The sequence below is a fragment of the Filicampus tigris genome, chromosome 12, assembly GCF_054856515.1.
Source record: "Filicampus tigris isolate MCC_2025a chromosome 12, RoL_Ftig_1.0, whole genome shotgun sequence".
NCBI lineage: Eukaryota > Metazoa > Chordata > Actinopteri > Syngnathiformes > Syngnathidae > Filicampus > Filicampus tigris.
The window spans coordinates 10,520,413-10,546,134 of NC_141228.1; the positions used below are offsets into that span (position 1 = coordinate 10,520,413).

At 39.0% G+C, this 25,722-nt stretch overlaps 1 protein-coding gene across 2 annotated transcripts in view; it reads right to left on the minus strand.

Annotated features, from left to right (window-relative positions):
• Positions 1-25,722, minus strand: part of negr1 (neuronal growth regulator 1) — a 191,306-nt gene that overhangs the window by 50,025 nt on the left and 115,559 nt on the right. For both annotated transcript variants that reach the window (XM_086047306.1, XM_086047307.1), the window contains one exon: positions 12,813-12,944. In XM_086047306.1, the coding sequence (XP_085903432.1) occupies positions 12,813-12,944 (132 nt within the window). The remainder of the gene's footprint in view (positions 1-12,812; positions 12,945-25,722) is intronic.

A 25,722-nucleotide genomic window follows, 5' to 3' on the forward strand; every position in this document is an offset into this window, starting at 1 on the left:
TCGTTGGAAAATGGAATGACTTGTACTGGATGGTGATAAATGGCTTAATGGGAGTTCAAAGACTCAATGGCAGCGGCAGGTTCTGTGAATGCAAAATGAGGCTCCTTTTATGTGAAGAAATGTGAAGGAAATTTCAATTCCATTGTCGTGAAGGCAGCCATACATGTAGACAATTTCTGAGGCAGACTATGCCTTTGTGTTCCAAATATTTACGTTGCTTGGAGTAGACGCAACCTTGAAAGAAATAGAATTCAAGTGCAATGACAAAGAATCTAAGTCTGACAGCGGTTTCTTGCATGTTCTATTCAAGATAAAATGTACTACATCCACTGTTATAGTTTAACACGTTACAAGTAGTACTGGATGGCCCTTATTGTGTAATGCAAAATGTTTTTCCCCACAATGTCCTCCTTTAGGGCCTTGCAAACCAACAAGTAGTGATACATAACTCAAGAAAACAGAGAGAATTCAATCTGATCTATATAGAGTGGTGATTTTGGTCAATGTTGCTGGGTATGTTCCTCCAATGGCTTCTGATAATCAGCCTTCTACCTAAAGCATTCTTACAGTGGAAACATCTGAGAAAAGAAATGATGAAGAGTGGAATGTGGACTGTACCCACAGCGTTAGCTCCTTGGTAACCCGTAAGAGTCTATAGACAGCTGACAGATGAGGTGGGATGCAAGAGATGTGTGCAGTGTGAAAAAGATCCATGGAAGCTTTTGCGAACGTGGACTATGATCGCGTAGGAGAGGCCGAGCGAGGCGACAGCGTGCTCTGTGATGATGGATTTCCTTCCACCAACATTCTGCTGCAACCTAATGAACACACTCATATGACTTGAGTCTGCTGATTTTATGTCCTTGCATCTGTGTGTCAATTATACCACTACTTCCGCTCTTCCAAGGATGGGCTGACTAATCTGAAAGACCTTAGGTAGTCATTCAAGTGATGGCTTTTCCCATTCATTTATCACTGTGGGGAACGTTAGATGCCATGCTGTGGGGTAGTGCCAGACTTTGACTGCCTTTCCGTGCTGGCTGTGCGTGTAAATGGGTGCCCAGGTTTTAAGTGTGCAAACCATTATTAAAAAAGTAATGACCTGATTCAAATTCTCACCCACTCAATTTGAATCCTTCGTGGTAATCACACCACACTATCAACTTGGAGAAAAATAAACATGAACACACACACACACACACCGTTACGACGTGTCTATGAAGATATGACATGAAAAGAGAATATAATTTCTAGTATTCAGAGTGGTAAGCATTTTAAACCACTTTTATTGACTCACAAAGTAAATATTACAAATGAAATAAACAATTAGTATTGATTGACAGCACAGAAATATTAGGCACATCACAAATAGCACAAAATCAATGGCTTTGCAAGTTCTCATAATCATCCAATGACGTCTTTGTGCTGCGGCATTGATTATCTGGAGCCTCTGAAAGCCAGATGGTGACGTTGTAGGCATGTTTGAGAATACAGAGGCACTTTTTCGGGTTAGCATTAGTTTATTGTCAAACAAATGAGTATCCAAATAATAATAATAAATCTGACCTAGACCATTGTTAAACTTCTCACTCATTGATATAGAAGACTGTTTGAACGCTACATCCATCCTTTTCCAATAGCGCTTAGTAGCCTCATTACGATTTTGTGTGTGCTGAAGTCAATCCTAGCTGATTTAACGTATCTTATTTACTCCAAAATAGATGGATGATGTGGCTGTTTTTCCCAGACAATTTGCTTTCTTCATTAGGATTTATTTCCTAATTACTATAGTTTTCTTTTAGCGTACCTGTCTGAGTTTTCAAGGTGGACTGCATCAAAGATCTTAAAAAAAATTGATTTCTCAGTGGGGTATGTGAATCTGATTTACCGTTAGCTGATCCAGTGAAGGACTGAGCATATATATAACCCATTATCTTCTCCTCTTATCAAGGGCACCTTACATAACTGTTTATCACAAGGTATCTAATCTATCCATTGGAATAATTCATAACAGTTCAGGCAAGCAAAGGTTGTGCTCACCATTTTTGCACCTTTAGAGAAAAAAATGACCACAGGCTTATAGGTGGTCCTGTATGATTTACCCGTACATGAATAACAATTCAATCGAATCTTTCAAATTAGGCCCTGCCACTCAGCTCTGTGAAGAATGATCACATCTATAAAAAGCTCTCCTGTCTGATAATTCCAATTTCAACTTAATGACATGTCTTACATCATCATATGACGCGAAATACGCCTTCAGTACTGGGGAGAAATGCAAAGTAGTGCACTAAAATTCCTGAAGGTCCAATAAGCCAGGTAATTTAGTGTCCTGAGAAGGCTGTGGTGGTGCTGTAAATCATGCTTGAATTCATGGTGACGCCACCAGATTGGGGTGAGGGGTTGGGCCCAAGAATAGCAAACACACACACACAGCAGAAAAATATGGCCTCCGTGGTACTGCCTGATGACAAATGGCCAGTTGTGAGTCGATTACAAACCAAATTCCCTTGCATCTATATTATGCTGAGCTTGTCGTCTACACAAATGCAAGGTCTCCAACTGTGCATCCCTGCAAAGTGAACAAACACCTGCATGTTAATGATTAGTAAAATGTTTGACCCTCAATGTAATATTCATGGCCAGGTCGTGTTCAGAATGCATCAAACCTTAATGTAAAATCATTCACCTTAAGAAGCCTCATGAGACTATTAATGATTAATTGGTGTGTTTCAAGACTGAGGGCCAGTTGTGCGTATGCAGGGATGTGTGAAGCTAAAAGTTACCACCCTCTGGCAATAATTTGTAGTGCCCAGATGTGAATAAACGATTAGCGATTGCCTAGTCACTAAATTTGATATCTTGGAAAATGTAATACTAAATGCTATAGAAGTTGTACTATTCAGAGGGAATATACTCTACCTACCATTATTGGCACCCATGGTTAAGATTGGATCTTTGGTTTGTAACAAATTCATTTTTTCTGAAGAATATAGGACATATATAATATAGTATAGTTTGTAATAACTTACTTTACAGAGGTACACCAAGTAATTTGTGTGAAGTCTATCTCTACTCAATGCATTCATTTTCATGCCTAGTTATACAGTTGTACTCGTAAATACCACATATAGTCATTTCTTGGTTTGTTTTTCTTTTCTTGACTAGTGTAATGAAATGAAAATAAAGACCTTAAGGAGGGTATTTTTTTTTTTAAATCTCAAAATCGTAATCCTTACCCATCCAATCTATATTTGTCTATTACTCGGGCCTCACCCTTGCGACATGCGGACTCTTTAGCCAGAGCGGATCACATATTACCATAGTTATGCCCAAAAAAATTGCTCAGTTGAATAAACCCATCCCTTTCGTATAATTTATTTATATACTTACTATTATTACTTGCAAAAAGTACCATGAGAACACAAGCATTTTAATTAAAAGATCAATTAACATCCCTATCTCTTCAGTCAGATTGGAAAATGAGTTTTCACTGCAATTAAGAAATGGACTCATCAGTGCATGACTTATCAGCTTACACACAGCGTCACTGTTCCCAACTGCCATCTGTGGGCTTCACTGGTCCCTCTATTTTTTCCCCATTGTCAGTCAGGAATGGTTCTGCTGCCAAGATTTATTAATTCAATAAGATTTATATTCAGAATAGCGAAAGCACATTGTGCTGCTCCTGTTTTATGTAATGAAAGGCATATAAATAACCAGCTTAATCCCAGAATTGTGTGGCTCCCACCGGGCATTCAATCTATTGTGTAATTCTAACACTAAACAGTTTAAGGTACGCTAATAATACACATATGTGATTCAGTGGTTATTAGATGAGGACCACAAAAGAAGTCCGCTGTCAATTGTTAAAACTGTATGCTACAAGAGCCTCTTCTCATGACTAATGATTTAAATAGTAATGACTACAATTAGTAGGAAACATGTATTTGAGCTTTTTATCTTCTTTGTATTAATGAATTCAAAGAAAGCTCACTGCTACAAATGCCCACCCCTTATAACTAACATAATATCAAATTACAGAGGTTTTGCCATCTTACAGCATTATGAGCACAGCACATGTGCTATGCTTATGCAGTGCAAACCGAACAAGTTATTTGTTGCTGTTGCTGAGCTTGGACTGGTACAATGATGCTCATCTTGCTATAAAGTAGCCCAGTTACAACAGACTTTTTCCTAATAATTTTTGGTGAGGACGAATTGACAACGAACGTTTGCATTAATTAAAAATGATTCAATACAATTTTACTATTTGAGTGTTCTTTTAATTGTGGACTACACAAAGTGCAGAAGAAGCTGAAAGTGACTACTATGAAGTGGAACTAACAAGACCATTTAGTTTGCAAGTGATCAAGATTCTGCTCATTTAATGTCCGGAATGCGGCAAGAAATCTAAATAGCAATCATGATGAGAGCTCTGGAGAGATGTAAAGGGACAGACTTACATCCCAACAGCTTGAGGGCAGTGACTCTACTTACAAATAGATCAGAATCCATTTCATTGAAGTCTTCTCTTATGAGTTGTAAGCCAGTGTTAATAGATACTGCATACTGCAGAGCAACTGGAACTTTCCCCTTCATATCAAATTATATCCTATCACTGTGCTTGTGTAGTTTAATCAACATATAGTGTTTTTAAATTTGATCATTGAGTAGGGTCAGCCACCTCACTGAGGCAGCTTTTCAAACACACACATATTCAAATGCAAGGACACAGTGAGCACACATTAAATAAAATATACTACAAATGTCATGTGTTAAGCAAATTTACAGTGCATAATGATTGGCAAAGAATAATGTTAGTACTGTGTAAATATACTTAGGCTCAACCAAGCACTGTTTAATTTTATGCCATTAAGAAACACAAATCATGTTTATGGGTGAAATAATGTCCTGGATATCCCTACCAAAACCCTTACCTCCTATACAGTACTTCTAAATTGGCCCAGACAACATGTAATCTTTTTAGGGGAACTGTGGGCTTAAAACAAACAATGAGCACAGTGATGTTAATCATTTCAAACATTTAAGGTGGGTATCTGCATTTCAATAATGATCAGAGTTCATCTTTACTGCAGCTGAAGATCTTTGAAGTTCAGCCAATCTAAAATTCATGATGAATAATTAAAAACGATCAGTGTTTTGTTACTTATTGTATGCTGAAAAACCTGTTTCTTTTATAAACGTGGATACTGTGTAAGTACGCAGAATACACAGCTGCAGAGCTAATGAGGAAAAAGGAGGCATATAGCTGGATGACAAACTTAAAAGCACACAGGTTTATGGGTATAGCAACCTCACAATAAAAATATTCCCATTGAGAATAAACCAAATGTAGATAGTTAATCTAGAACCACCATTGAAAACCTCTGCTCATGCTAGTAATTTTACTGCGAGCTGCACTTTGACGCTGGATAGAGCTACAACTATAAGTGGGTATGCAGGCGAAAAGGCACGCAAACACACACACACACACACACACACAGCCTCAAGGAAACTGTGGTCCATAAGGGTGTGTTGTCTCGTGCGCAACGTATCCAACGGTAATATCGCTCTATCCCTAGAGTATAGCACTTCAGTTTTTACCATCCATTTTCTTTTCACTGTTCATTATCAATCACAGAGTTCACTGGCCTGACTTCTGCGCAGGCAGCATGGGTCTGGTTCCTGCTCAGTGGTGGTTGTGATTGACTGGCAACCAGTCCAGGGTACAGTCCACTTCAATCTCAGTCAGCTGGGATAGGCTCACAAGATGATAGGGATCGGAAATTAATGGATGGATCGTCATCATCAGACCTTTTTCCTTCACCATCACTGGTACACAGGACCCTGTGATGGCCTCGGGAAAACAAATGCAAATCAATTCAACTTGAATTGGGGCATTTGACTTGTAAAGGAACCATAATACTATAGGAAGAGAAGCATGGAACAAACTTTTCACAAAAGCCACACACGATGCAAACATGACATCGACAACTCTGCCTGGCTGTGTTGCATTCCTGCAAACAGGCTTGCTGGTGGGGATTTGAGACTTCAACAGCTGGAGTAGCCCTTAAGTGGCTGTATGTGAAGGCATCCAAATGGAGCACAACAAATAAATTAGAGGACAAGACAGTTGGTTGCTTCCGTGCAGATGTGGTAAAAGCTTGTGCAAACTGTCAAATTACATTTTGCAACATGGTGCTCTTCAAACTTCAGAGTGCCATCCAATAAGGAGTGAGAACGGAATACTCTCACTGCAGAGTGCTTTCGAAAGCACAAAGGACGGTCAAAAAACTTTGATTGGTGAACATGGAAAGGCAACTATGTTTTGTGATAGCTTCACCTGAATTCACCTAGTAACAGACACAATTTGTCTTTGAGGTGGAGTCATTCATTTATTAAACGGTGTCTCACAGGGATATTTCATGGTGGTCCCTGTCTCATCCATCCCCGAGACTATAGATCCCTTACTGTAGAGTCATGCTTTTGAGGCTGTCAGCAGATCATGAGCCAAATAACCTGCAGCGAGGACGAATTATGTAAATTTGAAAAGTAGTTCTGAGATCACATTTTTAAGAAATAGAAAAACTCTAATAAAAGATGTTTTAACCAAGCAGGGATTTTCAGCAATCTGAACAAAAGTGTGAGGCTCAGGAGGATTTGAACGTTTCACTCTTATCTGATTAAAGAAAAAAGTAACACACACACACACACACACACAAAGTCCCTGTTTCAGTGTGTCACTGACTAACACCCAGTTTGCTGACGATTGACGGGACACTTGTTTTGAATAATGACGGACTAAGCACTGACCAAAGTGGATTTTTGTTTGTTAGTGTAATCGCCAGTAACTACTCCGTCAGCAACGGTTCGTCATTGACGGTCTGGTCTGTCAGTCTGTCACTGATGGATCCCCGTTTTGCTGATGTTTTGTTTTAGTTGGTGGGGGAACGGATTGACGGACCGACAGATATCTAACGGACTAACTGATGGACTTAACTGACGGACATACTTGACGATTACAATTTGGTTTGTCACAAAAAATGACGGACAGGCACCCTGGCTGCTGACGGATGACGAATGATGAACCAGCAAAGTTTAGTAAAATGCCCACCAATGCCCATATATATATATATATATATATATATATATATATATATATATATATATATATATATATATATGGGCGGCACGGTGGTCGACTGGTTAGCACGTTCGATCCCGGCTCCGGCCTCCCTGTGTGGAGTTTGCATGTTCTCCCCGTGCCTGCGTGGGTTTTCTCCGGGCACTCCGGTTTCCTCCCACATTCCAAAAACATGCATGGTAAGTTGATTGGATACTCTAAATTGCCCCTAGGTGTGATTGTGAGTGCGGATGTTTGTCTCTGTGTGCCCTGCAATTGGCTGGCAACCAGTTCAGGGTGTCCCCCGCCTACTGCCCAAAGACAGCTGGGATAGGCTCCAGCACGCCCCGCGACCCTTGTGAGGAGAAGCGGTACAGATAATGGATGGATGGATATATATATATATGGGCATTGGTGGGCATTTTACTATATATATATATACATACACACACACTCACACACAGTAGTACCAATTCACTCATCAGCAGATTATACAAAGACAAAAGGAAAAGGCAGCTAGTAATTTGTTCAATGGGGTCAAATCATGACCCCATTGTGAAACTTTAAGAAATTCAAACTGAGGTCAAACAGTAGACTCAATTAAGATGTCGCAATTTCTATTTCTAATGCTTTGCATCATAGAAAGCTAAATGACATGCTTAGTGTTAGCGGGTTTTACCATAGCTCCGTGCTGGGGCTTAAGTTTGTTTTCATTACTTGGTTATTTTAATTAGTGGCCTTAATCTGTAATTAGCCCTGAGGTTAACTACACTGTTATGCCCTCTAAATATGAATTGGTTTGAAATTGGAGAGAAACTGTTTTGCCACATAATTAATAAGACTGTTAACCCATGAAATGTCATGTGATTACTATGCTGTTATAATGGGAGAAAAAAATACAGCCACAATTGACTGATGACATTATTTGAATGAAGCAGTTTTGAGAAGAGTTCAACCTGCTGTCACAATGATACAATTTTATCCATGTGTGTTCTGTTTCTTCATAATAGCGGGCACGTATTGTGACAAAAACAGTGTGTAAATTAAGTGAGTGACATGATTTGACCCGAAGGGTTTAACTTCTTGTAATGCCCTAAAGTCAACAGTTCCCTTAGGCCATGCAATCCATTCACCCATGTAACCATTGTACATACCGTTTATACTCATTAGGGTTGCCGGTGAGATGGAACCTATCCCAGCATACTTTGGCCACAGCTAACACTGGCCTGGTTGCCAGCCAATCACAGAGAGGACACATATAGACAAAAAATACATTTACCCTTACGTTCACCCCATGGACACTTTAGAGCATCGACCTTCAACAGGCAGCCGCCAAAGTGTTCTTCCTTAACTATGTGTTTTGGTTGGATCAGCAAGTGTTGACCAGTGCTTGTCTCCATGCTAATGATAGCCTTTAGAAAAAGCCCCAAAGTCATTCATTTTAAGGGAAAATGTGGTCAACTCTATACTTTTAAATGCTCATAACATGTGTTAGTTTTGGGTTCATTTGTACATTTGCTATCTGACTGGTCCAATGCACGTGGCTTGTGCATAGGCAGTAACATCATGGTGGCTGTAGTAGCAGTCCAGGTAAAACTCTGCCGGTGGAATATAATGTGTGTCCCAGGGAATACGTTTTCATGAGTCGTATGAGTCAATGACAAAATGAGTAGCAACACACAAATATACAGCACGTTCTTTGTGAGCATTAGCCATTGCCTGTCACACCAAAATGTGTTAGTGTTCTACATGATATCAATTAATGAAAGTTACTATGTATGAAAGACAAAATGCATAATCATAGATTAAACATAATCATAGGTTTCCTCTGGTTTAGCGATCATGCATTTGATCTTTCAGCATAAGAGCATAATACAAGAATTGCTATCTTAACAGTGTCAATGTTGCTCACTTAACTGCACTCTTGATCAATGTCACTTGTAAGTGGACTCATTTGATCATTGTGATTATTCACCCAACGTTTGAGTCCATGGACCAATCTGTATCTAGTTATCATTTCTCTCAGAAAACCGCACACACGTTCATACACATTGGTACACACTTGGAATGCTGAATAATAGAGCAGAAATTCTTTACATTCATGTCTTGTGTTCTTTGAATTTCTATTAAAAACAAAAGTTTAATGAACTCCCTTTTGCTATATTTGTTTTGGATTAATGACAGGGGTCAAGTTTTGTATTCAACTGCTAATTTAAATTTAGGTCAAAATGGAAATCTTATTTTAGTTCATACTCTTGTTGTAGTTTTCAATGAAAAGGACATAGTCAAAACGGTAAGAGTAAATTAAAGAATTATCACATGGCCTGACCGACCTCAATAAATTGACCTTTGACTCATTGATAAAAATATTTGTGGCCCTGTAATATTTGTATTTGAGTACCCCAGCTTTCGTCTTCAATTAACCTAACACACATTTTGTAGAATGTAAGAAAGCCGAGTAACCAGACAAAACCCACACAAACACGGAGAGAGCACGCGAACTCCACACAGGAAGGTTGCAGCTGATATTTGAACTCCAAACTGTGAGGCAGACTAGATAATCACACAACCACTGCCAAATCATACAATACAACCAATATTTTTAGGAAAAATCACACAAAGGTTCTGAATTGGAACCACAGCCACACATTATTGTTTTCACATTCTCCTATTAAGAGTGCTTGATGTGCAGACTTTAAAAAGTGTGAAGCTGCAACATGAATTACCTTGGCATTAAGCCTTGTCATTTGATATTAAAGTTGGATAAACAATAAAACATATTTTATTGAAGTTAACTGATGATATTATAATTTCCATTGTCAACGGAGAGAAGAAAACACTTTCCAAAACCACTGCAGTACTTTCCATTTACCATTTGTGAAAAAGGAAGTGCAACTTGCATTTACACAATCTTTTATTTGAAAGTAGGTAGTTAGGTGGATAGGTATATTCATTTCTTGCTCCCTATAGCCACTCTTGTTGTATGAGCCAGCAACAAGGTTACTAATTTGGTCCTTTTCTACTGTGCGTGTACACGTGTGTTCACTTGTATATTCAGTGGCGTTGTACTGGCTTGTGATTTGCCAATTTGGAAGAGGCAGTGAAAGACTCGGCTGCTTGTTGATCTATTCATGCACTTGCCCTGTCCTACCATGAGTCACAGAGACTGGGACATGGTCCAAATGATTCCTTGCAGAAGAACAGTTGGACCGCGGTGAAAAGGAGACGGTGAAGATTGTTTACCATCTGGACTGACACAACTATGGTCAGCTCTGTGCATGCCCCTCAGCTCTGTGCATGTCTCATGTAATTATGGAACAAAAACGTCAGTCAGAAAACTACAAATGTGTTTCGTAAAATCAGAAGTTTGTGTTTGCATTCCTTTGTTTGTGATAAATCAAATGACCTTTCATGTACGTTTGAAGCAGGTACAGGCAGATTCATGTTGACCATTACTCAAACAGGATGTCAGGAATCATAAATATTAATGTCAAAAGAACGTGAGCATGAAAATTTACACTACATTGTAAATCTCTTTGTTCAAATCAAACCAAAACTGTGTAGTGTCACTGATCTCCCACCAGCATGTAAAAAAAAGAAAAGCATGTTTTTTTATTGAGTAAACAACATATTCTCTCGATATCAACACCAATTGTGTTTCCATAGTTTGGCAAACCTCATCTCTCATCTCATCTCATAGACTACACTCCACAATTGATCTGCATTTGCTGATTTTTCAATTAAACAGGACTAGATTTCTCACTGAGCATGAGCTTAAACTTAACAGTAAATTGGACTAGATACTCATTATTTCAGTATTCATATTTTTTGGTGACATTTATTGCTTGGTAGTGTGCTGTGGGATTTTTGCTATGTAAAATGGGTGTCTTGTATTAATAAAGGTTGGGAAACCTGCCGTAAACAACGTGGGAATATTGTGCTGAAAATCTGATATTTTGCCTTAATTTCAAAAACATTGGGTGAGTTTCTTGCGTAACCTCATAAAAATGTGCATTTTTCATTCATTAAAATTCATTACTTTTTCCTAAATCTGTAAACAACACGTGAGTGAATGGTGAAAATATAGTGGCGTCAAGATCATTCTCCGTGGGCTAATTTACAAATCACCAAAAGGAGGAAACCCACAAGGTCTGGACAATTTTCCACTATGTCAGAAATCAATAAAAAAGAATGAGCAACTGCGCAGTGACAGGAACGCTCTGACGATCTGTCAGCGCCTGATAACTCAGGGCAGGAAACACTGTCTTAACACTTGAAGAACGACAGCTCACTCCCACTCAACGTATGACTCTGGTGCTCAAGGAGTGGTGACTTTGTCTGACGGCAGAGTCTTCCTCATCAATTCACTCATCTTGAATGGAGAAGTCATATGCTTGTCGCATAAAAATGTGTCCTCAGACGACGAAACGCCTTATTCAAAATGGTGAATATCATTTTGGGAGCATACCACACTGGGTGCTATAACAACTTTTCATCCTTGAACCTGTTTCTCAGCAGAGGTATAAATAACTGGCATATAAAATCCCACTCAGACCCAGCTCATTAGCGCCAGGCATTACACAGAAATAATGGCCACAAGACTTAATTTCATAATGAAGCCAGAACCAAAGCGTCCATAACAATGAGCTGGAAAATGTACAGCACATACATTGCAGGGCTCAACATTGTGGTAATGATGAAAACTATATAATGGGTATATTATTTCTCAAGACTCAAGTTAAAAATCTTGCAAACAGGTCCAAGAGGAGCCACTTTGCAACTCTGCCTCGCCTCTGGCTTTTTAACTGCCTTAAAAGGGGAGTTTGGAGTTTATCAAAACAAATCATGTTTTGTCACATTTGTTAAACTGTCAGACATCCGAGGATTCAGAAGCAACATGGAATTGGCAACATTTCTGCTCGAGAGGCAAGTTTATCACCTCACCACCTTGTTGATTTCCAATTGATTGTACATTCCAAAAAATGAAACTTCAAACATTTATTATTACGGTAACGCTCCATTAGGAATCAGTCACATAGCAAATGTGGCTTTTGTCTTTTTTTTTTCCAGCACATGTTGAATACAGTGCACATCAATTGCATGTGCATGTTAGTAAGTGGCTTTGGTCAGAGAGCCGAGGGGCGGAGGGATTAGTGAAGTGAGGCTACAGTCAAATCTTGCTAGCACTTTTAAATCAAACTCCCCTTTAGGTTTTGCTAAAAGTGAGATAGTGCACAGGCTATCTATGCAGAAGCCCATAAGAATAAAAGTAGGAGCACTTTTAAAAAGGAAGACAGTGGTATCATTCCCTCTCATGCCACTTAGTTGTGCTTTTTCTGTGCCCACAGCAGCTAAAGCCCAGTATCATTCATTAATGTCAAGTCTCCTCATTACTGTCTCTTCACACTTTTGGAAGACTCATTAACTGCATAATGGAATAGCGCTTGGAACAGTCAGACCTTCCCTTAGCGTGAATTAATCACCTATATGCACAGACAAAAAGGGACTTATCACATTAAATATTAAGAAACACTAAGCATTCCACTTCTGCAACTTTTGGAAGGTGCAGTTTCTGGAAGTGCATCATAAGGGACATGGCACTGCTATCATTGAAGGCTGTGCCTGCGTCTTTTATAAGACAGAAAGGCTAGTGAGAAGCGTGTAGAGAATGAAGGGGTGTACTTACAGTTGACTGTGACTTTTACTGTTTTGGTGTCAGGAGAGGCGATGTCATTTAAAGCGCTGCATTCATAGTCTCCAGCTTGGTCCCTTGTGATGCCAGTGATGTTAAGATATTCACCGCTGTCATACTTCCTGGCTGTAAAGGGAGAAGTGAAGGTGCTTACTGCATGTCTACAAAGACCACATATACACATGCACATACTCTGTAAACTCAATATAGTATAGCTATCATCTCACAGTTACCCGTGGTTTATGCGAGGAATTCTTGGGAAGCAATTCAATAAAGTGTTGTAATAAACTCTTGGTGACCTTCCTTTCATCATAAAATAGCAGTGGATGAGCAGTGAACTCATGCACTCATATAGATGTTGTGGTTGGAAATTAAATGTTGACAACTCCACCTCTAATTTGCTTATGATTAACTCTACGCCAGTAAATGCATTTAGAGCTTCCCTTGCACCAAGGACAAAGAGCAAGCACATGTCAGTGCTTTAGCAAACAATGTCAGATGTACAAAACAGCACAAGGTGCATGATGGCAAGGATATTGGGAAACATAAAGGATGCGGGTGTACAAAAGGTGTCTTCATGAATCATAAGAGAAAAAAGAGTGTAACTTTGTGCTGATAAATTGCAAGCAGAAAAAAAAAGTATGGTCACTCTTTTGTAATCCATGATCCTTTAGAGCAGGGGTATCAAACTTTTTTTGTCACACGCGTAGTTATCGTAGTTATGGTGTCCCTCGGAGGGCCGTTTTGATTGTGAGCACATACAAATGATTGACTCATTATTGCATATATATAGCAAATTGATTGATAACTAGTTTTGAAATCAGAAGCCAGTAAATAATTGTTCAACTATTTTTCTATGTATTTTAAAGTGGGGTTTGGGAACAAAAAAGCTTGGAATGTCTCATATCTCAGTGTTGTTAATGGTGAAGGCAATTTGCAAGAATCATTAAGTCGACCACGGACACATAAAATGATGACGTGGGTTCGATATGGCCCCCGGTCCTTGGGTTTGATACCTATGCTTTAGAATCTGGATGGACCTTGGAGGGAAGTTAGGCTGCACCCTTGACAGGTTACCAGTCAATTAGTTGCAAGCTCATTAACATCATTAGCTTCCACTCATGAAGCCAATTTTGAGTCATTGTATCAGAGACGACTGAGTCAGCAGCCTGTTACAATGCGTCTGTTAACGTGTCCTTAATTTACATTTTGCACCCTTTATTCATTTTGCCTCATGCTAAACCATTTGCATTATCATAGCATTTTTGTTGTTTGCGGAAAATATCAGTTGTCTACGATGCTTTGCCCCAACATGGAGCCGACCACTAAGAGAGCATGACTTTAGGTCTTTATTCTTGAAAACGTTTCAAGAACCAGTAGACCAGTCGATAAGGTCTGTTTATAAAGTACAAAAAAATAACACTGGTACCATAAGGCAATGGTAATTAGGAGGAAAAAAAAACTAAAAGACTGATAAAACAAAAACTAATACACAAATAGATGGATAAGAACAACAAATAGTAATTAGCGATGTACCAAAACAACAAACAAAGTATAACAAATAAGTAGGAACATAAGTCACAAAGTACAAACACACAGATGCTAATGAGTAAGGAGTAAAGCAAGGGAGTACTACCAGGAAATTGCCAGAATTTACAGCAACAAAACACAGAGCACACAAAAAATATAAAATCCATCAAAAGCAGAATCCAATACCAAAGCGAGACAGACTGTATACAACAAATAAGAAGGGTTAAACTAATAATTTGGCGTATTCCTGGTGTGATCATAGGGCCAATGAGGGGTTTGGGTTAGGGTTTAAAAATAATTGCTCCCAGGTGTGCGCCTCCCTGCACCACCAAGGGTTCAGAAGTACGCTCCGAGCATGTACTGGTTCACTCCAACAGTTTGAAAACTCAGAGCGTTGTTCAAATGTGTCGTTCGGTAATTCATTGTACACCGAAAAAGGAGTGCCGGAACATGCTCTAGGCGCTCCAACTGGGGACACGGTGTGTCCAGTGTGTCAGGCAGAACAGGTGGAAACAGTTCAAGCACAAGTTGCTGATTGGTTTACAACATCGGCTGCGCGTTCGGAAATTAATGGGAGCTGAGCGCGCTCTTTCTTGCCGAACTCACCACTCTCGGCATGGTCTAAGGGCCAGAGGGAATTTCCGAATGTACCCTAAGAACAACACAGGGAGCACCGACTGACTGGAAAAAAAACAAAACAAAAACATTACTCAGACGTGACAGAGTAGCCATGAAGGCAGTCACTTTTGGGCACTGAGAGTCTGCAGTCTGTTAGAGAAGCTCCAACTCAATTTCCCTCTCATTTTTGATGCTTCTCCTACAACCGTGAGGAGCCACTGCCTTTTTCACCTCCAAAATGTTTATTATTATTTGTGCTTCATGTTTTCTGTTTAATTGTAGTTATATTGAGCACTTTGTTTCGTCTGTGGATGTTTAAAGTGCTCTATGAATAAAGATGAATTGAGTTGAAGTAAGTGAAGCCATCTGTGGTGCTCAGAGCTAGAAGGACCATTGGCACAGGTGACCCCTAGCACTATGATAGTATTGGGGTGGGGCTAGGATATGACTTAGTTCTTTTGTCTGGTGAGTGTGCAGTTCTTTCAACCTAAACAGATCCAGAATGAGGGTATACTGGGTATAAGGATGCTCATCAGACTTCCGTTACAAATGGAGGTTAGAAGTGGGATGTTTTGACAAGAAACATCGATGATGTGCTTAGTTCAAATAACCCTTAGGACAGGTGATCCCTGTGCAGTAGATCTTGGTGATGGGTGATTTCCAGGATGATTGGACTCGAGCTGGTGTGTGAGACATGGACCCATCCCAAGAAAGGGGATGTAAATTATGTGTGCGTACGATTACTATGGTTGTGTATGTGGTCTGGCTCCATGTCAAAGAACCTGGCTCGCTTGTGCCATGGTCAGTGTACAGTTTTTTTTTAAACCAAAACCTGGGTTTGAATAGAGCTTGATGGATGCTCTTTTTTTAAATTAAAAAAATATATATATATCATGCTCATCTACAACTGCGAGGAGTGATTTTGCTTCATATTGCTGGCTAGCACTAAAATAAAAGCCTTGAGAGTTTATTTTTCCTTTTTAAATGGGACGAGAACAAGTGCAGGACACCCACTAATTACAAGGACTACATTGATTGCAATTGCATAATGGTGAATCGTATATTTAATTAATCCATCCATTCTCTGAACCACTTATCTTATGTGCATATGCCGGAGCCCATCCCAGCTGCCATTTGTTTGACTTTGTTCCCATACCAGTCTGTCAAAATATGTGTATGTGAAAACGGTTCCAAAAGAAAGGTTGGGCACACCCACATTGGACCTCCAAACATACATTCAATATCAAGCACAGTATTCTGATTAAATTACTTTTATTGAATTTATTTCATACATTAGAATGAGATGCTCTCCTTCAAAGTACGGTCCCAGAGCGGTCCACACGGTCCCGACTGGCCGATTACACATCAACTATAATAAGATATTTTCTAATTTAGTGTGATTTATTTATTTATTATTATTTATTCATACAAGGATTTAAAGGACACAACTCTCACGAAAAATCCATGCCTCCATACAGCGTGGGGCCATACAGCAGTCATAAAACCAGCTGAGCTGAAATAAATACATTTAGCGCTATCCCAAAAAAACATATTTGAAATTAATTGACAAAGATGAAAACAACTTTTACTTAGTTTTGTAAATCAGAAAATGTCGTTTCAGTTAGTCCCCTTTTTTTTTTTTTTGGAAAATCTTGAATGAAAATGCTTTGGAGCCCCTCCAAGAAGAGATAAGTCATCTAAAGGGGTAACTCCATAATAAAAGAGTTTTATGGTTTTGACCAAATATAGTTTTCATTATTTTGTCTGATTGCATTAACAATGATAACCTTGCTTGAGAACAATTTGTGATGTACCCAGAAGATTGATGAATATTAGTTAGAAGAAATGGAATAACCTGTGGGACTGCCCCTGGAAAGTGTGGTTTCTTCTATTTCTGCGTGAGTGTCTGCCATTTGGGGCGGCACGGTGGACGACTGGTTAGCACGTTTGCCTCACAGTTCAGAGATCGAGGGTTTGATCCCAGCTCCGGCCTCCCTGTGTGGAGCTGGCATGTTCTCCCCGTGCCTGCGTGGGTTTTCTCCGGGTACTCCGGTTTCCTCCCACATTCCAAAAACATGCATGGTAAGTTGATTGGATACTCTAAATTGCCCCTAGGTGTGATTGTGAGTGCGGATGTTTGTCTCTGTGTGCCCTGCGATTGGCTGGCAACCAATTCGGGGTGTCCCCCGCCTACTGCCTGAAGACAGCTGGGATAGGCTCCGGCACGCCCGCGACCCTTGTGAGGATAAGCGGTATAGATAATGGATGGATGGATGGATGTCTGCCGTTTTTTTTTCTGTTCCCCCAGTCTCCTTGGTGAGTGTTGGTGAGCAAAGCCTCCTGTGTCCCCCCCAGCTAACAATGATGGGTTTATAGGCGCAACAGAAAGTGGAGAGAAGAAGCTGAATTATTTCATTGCTGGTTGTCCGTCTGTTGATGAATTAGAATTTTTACTGTCATTGCACAGTCTAAACGTAAGTACTTCTGTGATTTATGTTTTCTAGAATTTCTATTCTTGTGTAGTTTAGATTCCATGGATGTAGTTCTGTTATTTGTCTTTTTCCCACCTTGGCTCCATCCACTTCTTTGAGTTTAGTTTCTTATTCTACTCGTGTTAATGTCAAACTTTTGTTATTGTTGTTTCTTGTTTACAACTGTATTGTGTTTCACATTTATCATGCTCCCTTGGTTTAATGAATTATGTCTGATTGCTCTGTTTCTGTTGAGTCTGCTTTGGGGAACTTATAATTATTTTGTGTAGTGTTGTGTGTAATGTAAAATAGATACAGGTTCAAATCCACATTGATATTCACTTTCTTGACCCGTTATAAAAAAGACCTAAAACATAGACCATCTTTTAGCGGTAGAAATACTGCAGTCTGATGTGTCTTTTCTTAAAGTCACTTGAATTTATATAACAAGCTACTTTTTACATTGCGCTCTGGTGACTTTTTATCTGCTAAATACGTGTTGCGCAACTTGAAACTGGGGGCACTATCAATAATTAGCTTTCCATTTTCCTCACATGGTTGCCTTGGCAACAATGGAGTTCAAAGTCTCAACGAAGACATTAGTGGCTACACAATACAAGCAAAAGAAAAGAACATTTTTAAAAAGCTGATTCATAAAACCATACTGGATGAGGCAAAAAAAATCCCTCCTAATATAAAAGGAGGCACAAGGGGGATATAAAAGAACATTGGTTTAATTCTTTATAACAAAGCAGGGCAAGTGATGAACTTTGCAGAAGAGCAGAGCCACAGCATGCATTGTACATTTCAGTATGGTGTTCTAAGCACGTGACAGGGAAGCTGTTCTTTACAATGAAAACTGGGAAAACATCTACTTGGCACATTATTGCCCCATGCATTGGTCTCGGTGTGAAATACTGCTTCAACTACAAGAATTTAAGTTCTGGTAGATGCAGACAGATCACATAGGTCACTGATTAACACTAAAAGCAGTCTGGAATGCTCAAGGCAATCATACTGATACTTGCTAAGCTTCATAAATAGAATCTGCTGGTGCTGTGACGATGTCTGTATTTCCTGAAATAACATTGTAACCAGTTTTACCTGAAGCATTGCAATCTAGTAAAGGTCATTACACTGGTCGACGGCAAATTCAAATGATCCTAAATGTATTTTTTTACACGGATTAAAAAAAAGAACCGTTTTTTTTATCTCGTACATAAGGTTTTTGAGATATTTTCATTTTTGGTTTTTGAGTATGACCTATAAAAGCTTGCCAGTACCATGCATTGTAATGTATAGCTATGAAGTTTCAGAAAAAATATTCACGTGATGCTGAACCTAACCTTTGATTAGTAAATATTACTAAATCTATTATTATTATTATTATTATTATTATTATAATAATAATAATAATAATTATTATTATTATTATTATTATTATTATAAAAACCTAATGTGGTAGCGAAACAATGTGGGCAGATTTGGAATAAGCACCCAAAAAATATTTTAGAAAAGTTTACTTGCATCACTAAACTAATTAAAACTAATTAAAAAGAAATACAGGTGGTTGACTGGTTAGCACGTCCGCCTCACAGTTCAGAAGTCGTGGGTTCGATCTGGCCTCCCTGTGTGGAGTTTGCATGTTCTCCTCGTGCCTGCATGGGTTTTCTCCGATAACTCCGGTTTCCTCCCACATTCCAAAAACATGCATGGTAAGTTGATTGGACACTCTAAATTGCCCCTAGGTGTGATTGTGAGTGCGGTTGTTTGTTTGTCTGTGTGCTCTGCGATCGGCTGGCAATCAATTCAGGGTGTCCCCCGCCTACTGCCCGAAGACAGTTGGCTCCCTCGCGCCCGCGACCCTTGTGAGGATAAGCGGTATAGATAATGGATGGATACAAATAAATTATTACAATTAGTTAATGTTATAGCTGAAATCCACACCTCTTTAATAATTGCCCTCAAGGTAAACAAACAAAAAAAAAACAGGTGACACCAGTGGTTAGTTGCAGTTTTATTTAATATGCAGCAAAGGTTTCCAACATGCAAGTACTTCATATAATTTGGTTAGGTAGATTACACCCTGACTTGGTTTGTGTTCAATGCTAATGTGAGCCAGTTACTAATTCCATTCCCATTCACAGAACTAACCATCTACTGTAGACCAGACAATGGTTAGCAGCAGGTCTCACTTTTACTCTTATGCATGCATTCATACAAATAAAGGCCTCCTTGCAAATAAACGCCGAGTTATTTCTGCAGTTACACAAATAAATGCCCAAATCCACGATGAGGGACAAAACATACCGCATATAAATTATATCAACCGGTGCCCTACTGCCGATGTTATATGTTTATTTGTCAAGAACTATTCAGCTAAAACATGACTCAGCACTGACAGGTCAGTTCAATTTCTAGTTGAGCACTTCTTTTGCTTCTTTTGCTCATTCCATGAAGCAGAAAATCAAGATGAAATAATTCAACAAGGTAGCCAGATGATTATCACAACAGGTGGCTTCAAGAGGAACATGACATTCAAATAAAAGAGCCTAATTTGTTCCACACGATGTGCACCTAAAGTCATCATCTTCCAAACCGCTTATCCTATATAGGGTCGCGGGGAGTTGCCGGAGCCTATCCCAGCCGTCAATGGGCGAAGGCAGACTACACCCCGAACTGGTCGCCAGCCAGTCGCAGGGCACACACCTAAAGTCTAATCTTTGTAATAAAGCTGTCTGCTGTAGTGATATTTAGCAAAATATGCATACCTCTTCAAATTCTAAAACACTCAAAACTGTCTTCAAACAATCCATTCTGTCAAAACCTTTTAGAAAAAGTTGACAAAGACAAACCGGTTTATGCTGGTTAGGATACATGGATGCATGTGGAACAGGGATGTCAGCTTCAATTTTGTTGCATACAATTCAATTTCATCTTACATACATGTTACTGTACAAAATGTTTTTTAATAGTTTGTTTCTTTTCTGTGCATTCAATTACGATGCATTTTTCCATTGTGCGGTTTAATAAATTAAATACTCTAATAAACTAAAATACACATCTCACAAAACGGTGTCTTTTGCTGCAAATCCCATGCATCTTACCCTAAGTGGTTGAATAACATAGTTGACCTATGGCCTGAATGCACAACTCTATTGTGTGTCACTGTAATGAGGAATTGTGAAACTGGAAATCTGCAGTGTACACTTGTGTCTTTTACCAGGGCAATAAAATCAAAAGGAACTGACCCATGATGCTGACTATGCTAGATGCGTCCAATAACACTTACCAAGAAGCTCAATCAAATGCAGGTGATTTCACACAGGGATGTTTTGAGTGGCTTCAACGCATAAGCCATCACTCTTTATTTGCCACTGGAGTTGCATAGCTATAGTGAACTTTCATGGAAGAAATAATCATTACACACAATTCAGAGAGTTTAGTTGATAACAGCCTCAAAGCAGTCGTAAAATGAAGCATTGTCTGTTCATTGTAAAAGCCATCCAGGCTCCCGTTTAAACAGCAGTTATTTTTTCTTTGCTGTTTTTCACAGTTATTTCTGGGAGGAATGAAGGTTGTGCCCCATGAGAATTGTTTTCTCCAAGATTTACCGTAACATAAGAAAAAGATTCCCTCAGTCTTCCTGAAATGTTTCAGTGAAAGATTCCCAGTTTGAAACATAATATGACAGCGGTTTCCTAAAACTTAACATGGTCTCTTCCCTTTCTGTTTCTCTGAATCATCCATTGTATGACATTGCTAGCTCATATAATTAAAATATTATCCATAATCTCTAAAAGGGAAAACATCTGTGCCTATCAGTGATCCCAAAGGTAGTTTGAAAGTTATAAAAAGTATGAATATGATAAAGAATATCGATACTAAGTAGATCAGCGATTCGCTAGCTAAACGCAAACTGGGCGGAATGACACAAGTTTACAAAGTGAACTGTGTTGAACTTTTGACATTTCATATCCTTCCAACACCAGGTCCGCTTGCAACTTATTGCTATTTCAGAACATGAAATCCATCATCGAGCAAAGGACTTATTATTTCAAACATATTTACTGCATGCTTGTGTGTTTATGAAAATACATATAAATAAATAAGTGCCCTGTCCGAGAGTTGTGTCAGCATGTTTGAAATCACCTTTAACGTTGCTGTGGATCCTTGTGCATAAATAAATAAAACATACACTTATCAATCCAACAGCAGGGATAGCTGCAAGTATTATAAGTCTCCATTTCACAATGCCTCATCCTGTTATCAAACAAATTGAAGAACGGTTGTGCACAGCTCTTTCGCATCAGGGTGCTTTACTGGTTATCTCTTGCTTGTTTGTGCTGCTGTGCATCCTTGTGTGTAGAACACGTGCAGTGTACCACCCGTTGTGCACCTTATGGTAAAAATAATACGCCTGTTAAATAACAAGAATATACTGCAACAATCACTTTTAGCCAGTATTTCCTAGTTAATGGCACCTTTGATGACAAGACGGAATTCGCATAAAAATAAACAGGTTAGTTAGAGTACAACGTAAGTGGCATTTAGCGGTGAAAGGAGTCATTGAGTAATTCAAGTGCCAAGTTAATGCCTGTTTATTTGGTGTGCACTATTGGAAAGACAGGTCACGCCAGCCGCAACACATTTCTTCATACTTTTCATTAGGGTAAAATGCCGCCAATGTGCTGCGAAGGAAATAACTTGGAAATAAAATTCTACCAATTAATATGTGGACATCAATACGTTGGTTGGCTTTTATTTTGAAGTTGGCCCTCGCAGCCCGTGGTGTTGTGCTACCGTAATCCTGAGTATGAACAATCGTTTCGACTGGTTTGAAATGTCTTTGCGACTGGAGGGTGGCCTGAGCCCAGTTTTTTATCATCACACACTATTGCCATCAACAGACCACCATCCCAAAATCATCTTCAGTTGCTACTTAAAGACGCTAAAAAATGCTAGTTAATTACGCACACAATTGAAATAAGGACACTGAGCTGTTCTGTAAATTATGGCATCCAGTGAAAATGCATTTTTTCGGGGTATAGGCATAATTAGATAGCTATATCGCAATTGCACCCAACATACATTGATGCAAACAAAGTCACTCAGCTCTTATATAATGGATGAGGGACAACTCATGTTGTACGCCAACGTGCGTCGCAAGGCATCATTTTACCCTTGCTCAAAAAGCCAGGAAAACTGAAAAAACAGTTGTCAGTCTTTGTACGTTTTCAGCAATTTCTTTTAACTATATATCAAATATCTGAATTCACTTTACAGGGTATTTAAGTCACATACACCACCAGTACTAATCGGCACTATATTGATGTTAAAATCCGTTTGAGCAAAAAAACTCAAATCTACCGACAAGTAATGGAAGCAGTGCAATCAGAGATAATAGAGAATAGACTATTGGGATTAATGAATACAATTTCATGGAACAAATATTATAATTTATGTTGTATTTTTTTTATTGTGTTTAGAGAGGAAGAAAGCCAATAGCATAGATAAATTGAGCTAGGAGTACATACAACTATATCTGACACCACTGCTAAGCACAAGTCAATCAAGCTCAGTACATTGTAGGTAGGTAGAGTGGATCAGTGGAGGCATGTTTGCCCACTGAGGAATTTTGATTATGATTGGCGAGGGCATTGCAGAGATATGTCTTAATCCCCATGTCTATGTCTTGACTGCCAAATTAATTTTCCCAGTCAAATTTATTTTTCTAAGCTGTAATAAAGATATCCACAGTCCCACGTGGACAGCGTTAAGATTGAATAAATGTTGTAGAATGTAATGTAAAACACAGAGACAAAATAAAAAAGAGTAAATGTACTAAATGTGTTAATATGATAGTTGTTAATACTATCTATACTTAACTGTCACATATACCATAACATATGGCATATTGATTTATTTTTTTTATATAATGTATGATTGTATTTTTAGTGTCCGTCTTACACATGGAAACAGATTTGTTTTCTTATCCCTATGTAATCCAATAACATGATTGTGCATATTGATTAATTATCATATGTGAAATTGAATTTCATTAATCTACCTGGACAGCAAACAGTGTTTCAAATGATGATGTGTACAATGGGTTGAGAAAGTAAAAAAAAAAAGAGGAACCGAGCCTTGCTATATTTATTTGGTTGCATTATCAACTGTGAAATAAAAAGCCTTGTCATATGATTACACAAAATAGACAAAGCAGTAAGCAAAATAGACATAACTTTATCCATTGAAAAAAATATGACAAAGGGAATGGACAAAAAAATGAAAAATACGTCTTCACAGTTGTAATAATAAAGCAGCAGAGGACCTGCTGTGTGAGACACCATGGAGACACATTTTCGAGACACTATCCTAAAAGAAGTGTCACTCCAAGCAAAATTAAAGAAATCATAGCAAGGATAATCTTAAATTCAGTGCCGACACTGAAGCGGTTAGCAATTTGCCACATTGTGAAGTGGAGCTGTACACTTCCTCCAGGGCTGCAATACACAGATAGGACAGGCATCGCCGAGGATTCCATTACACCACCAATGCCGTACCCACCCACCTACACTCACGCACACACCCACACACACACAGATCCTTTTAACTCTTAAAAGGGAAGAGCAGCTTACACTGCTACACTGGCGTGAGGTGCCCTCTAGCCCTAACACAAGGTGTGGGTCTGAAGACATTTTTAGGAAACTGTGTGTTCCTTCACTGTTGTGTAACCAGGTTGACCGTGTGAGGCAGCCTGAATCTGGAATGGAAGTGTGCCAATGGAGCATTAAACCATGTCTGATTGCATGTGATGCACCTATGCACCTATAAAACTTATATTTGCCTTTTTGGTTTGAAAAACAAAAACAAAAACTAAATAATTACTTTTTTGTTCAGTTTTAAAAATGTATTTCCTTGCAACTGCTTAAATGTATAAAAAAAAAACCAATAATTTACAGAAAAAGAAAGTAATTGGACAAATGACTATTATACTCTTAACCATATAAACAATTACTTTACTATTAAAAGAAAAAAATGTGTAGCGCAACAAGGCTGGAACATGCTGATTGGTTGGAAAAAGCACTTTTGTGAGGTGAGATGCACATTTTCTATGTTTGTTAAGATTGCTTGTATTTCCCCCTGACATTTTAATGATCGACTGCACTTGTGACCACATGCAATGAGCAGCGACATCCCGGCCGTCCCTCTCCAGTCTCCAGGCATCACCACTCAAGCCAAGAATAACCGAACTTTTACATGTAACAGTTGCACTGAGTGAAAATCAGTCAGTCATGCCTAAAGGATGAAACGCTCGAATGATACGTTCCTAGCAACAGAGCTTATCCAATGTAAAGGACGCCAGCTAGCCCTGCATGAGTGTACATTAGTAAAACCTCACTCCTCTGAGCCTTGAAAGCCGCTGATTTAGCGGCCCAAGCTTACAAGCCGGTGATGAGATGATGCGGTGACGGCGTGGCTTCATTAGACAAAGTAGGTGGGGCTGGGATGGCGATCCAACACATCAAAATAACATTATAAAACCGATAGGGTTAGACAGCACAACATACATTTTTTTTATATAATACCACGTTTCATGTCGTAATATGATCACACAGCATTACATTCGCAAAGGGAGGAGTAATTTGATTGTTAGTTAGGAACAAAATCAGAGAGGTGGTGCGAAATAATGCTCCAATGGTATAAATCAATCGAAAATTAATTTGAGTAATTTCTTCAAAACTGTTAACAGAACCATTGGGGTGGGGCTACTGCAGTTTTTAAAAATTCAGCCCCGGGCCAGTTTAGTACCAGGGTTTGGTACCCGTCCCTCATGATTTGTAACATAATCTCCAGAGATTTTCTCCTCAGATGCTGTCAACCCATATGGGATCTAGCAAGATATGTCAGCACAGGCAATGGCATCAGTCACTGTACCGTGGCCATGTCAAGGCTGACCACATTGCTGACTCTCAGGACATTTGTCCCATCAAACAACTAGGCCACTGCTATTACCAATTGTCACGTTTCATGGAATTCATGCTTCATCTTCAAAGGAAACAAAGATGTGATGTTTTTGGGTTGTATCTGTAAGGGTGTGTGGCACTGACCGAGGAATGACCCAAAAGAAAGCACTGTATGTATTTGCACATCAGCTATGAGAGTGTGCATGTCCTTCTTCTCCCTCAATTGTGTCGCATTTGGCAATGTTTTAGTAATGTCCACTGAAGTTACCTTTTGAGTGTTATAATTATCTTTGGAATTTTAAATCTCAAAGCTCT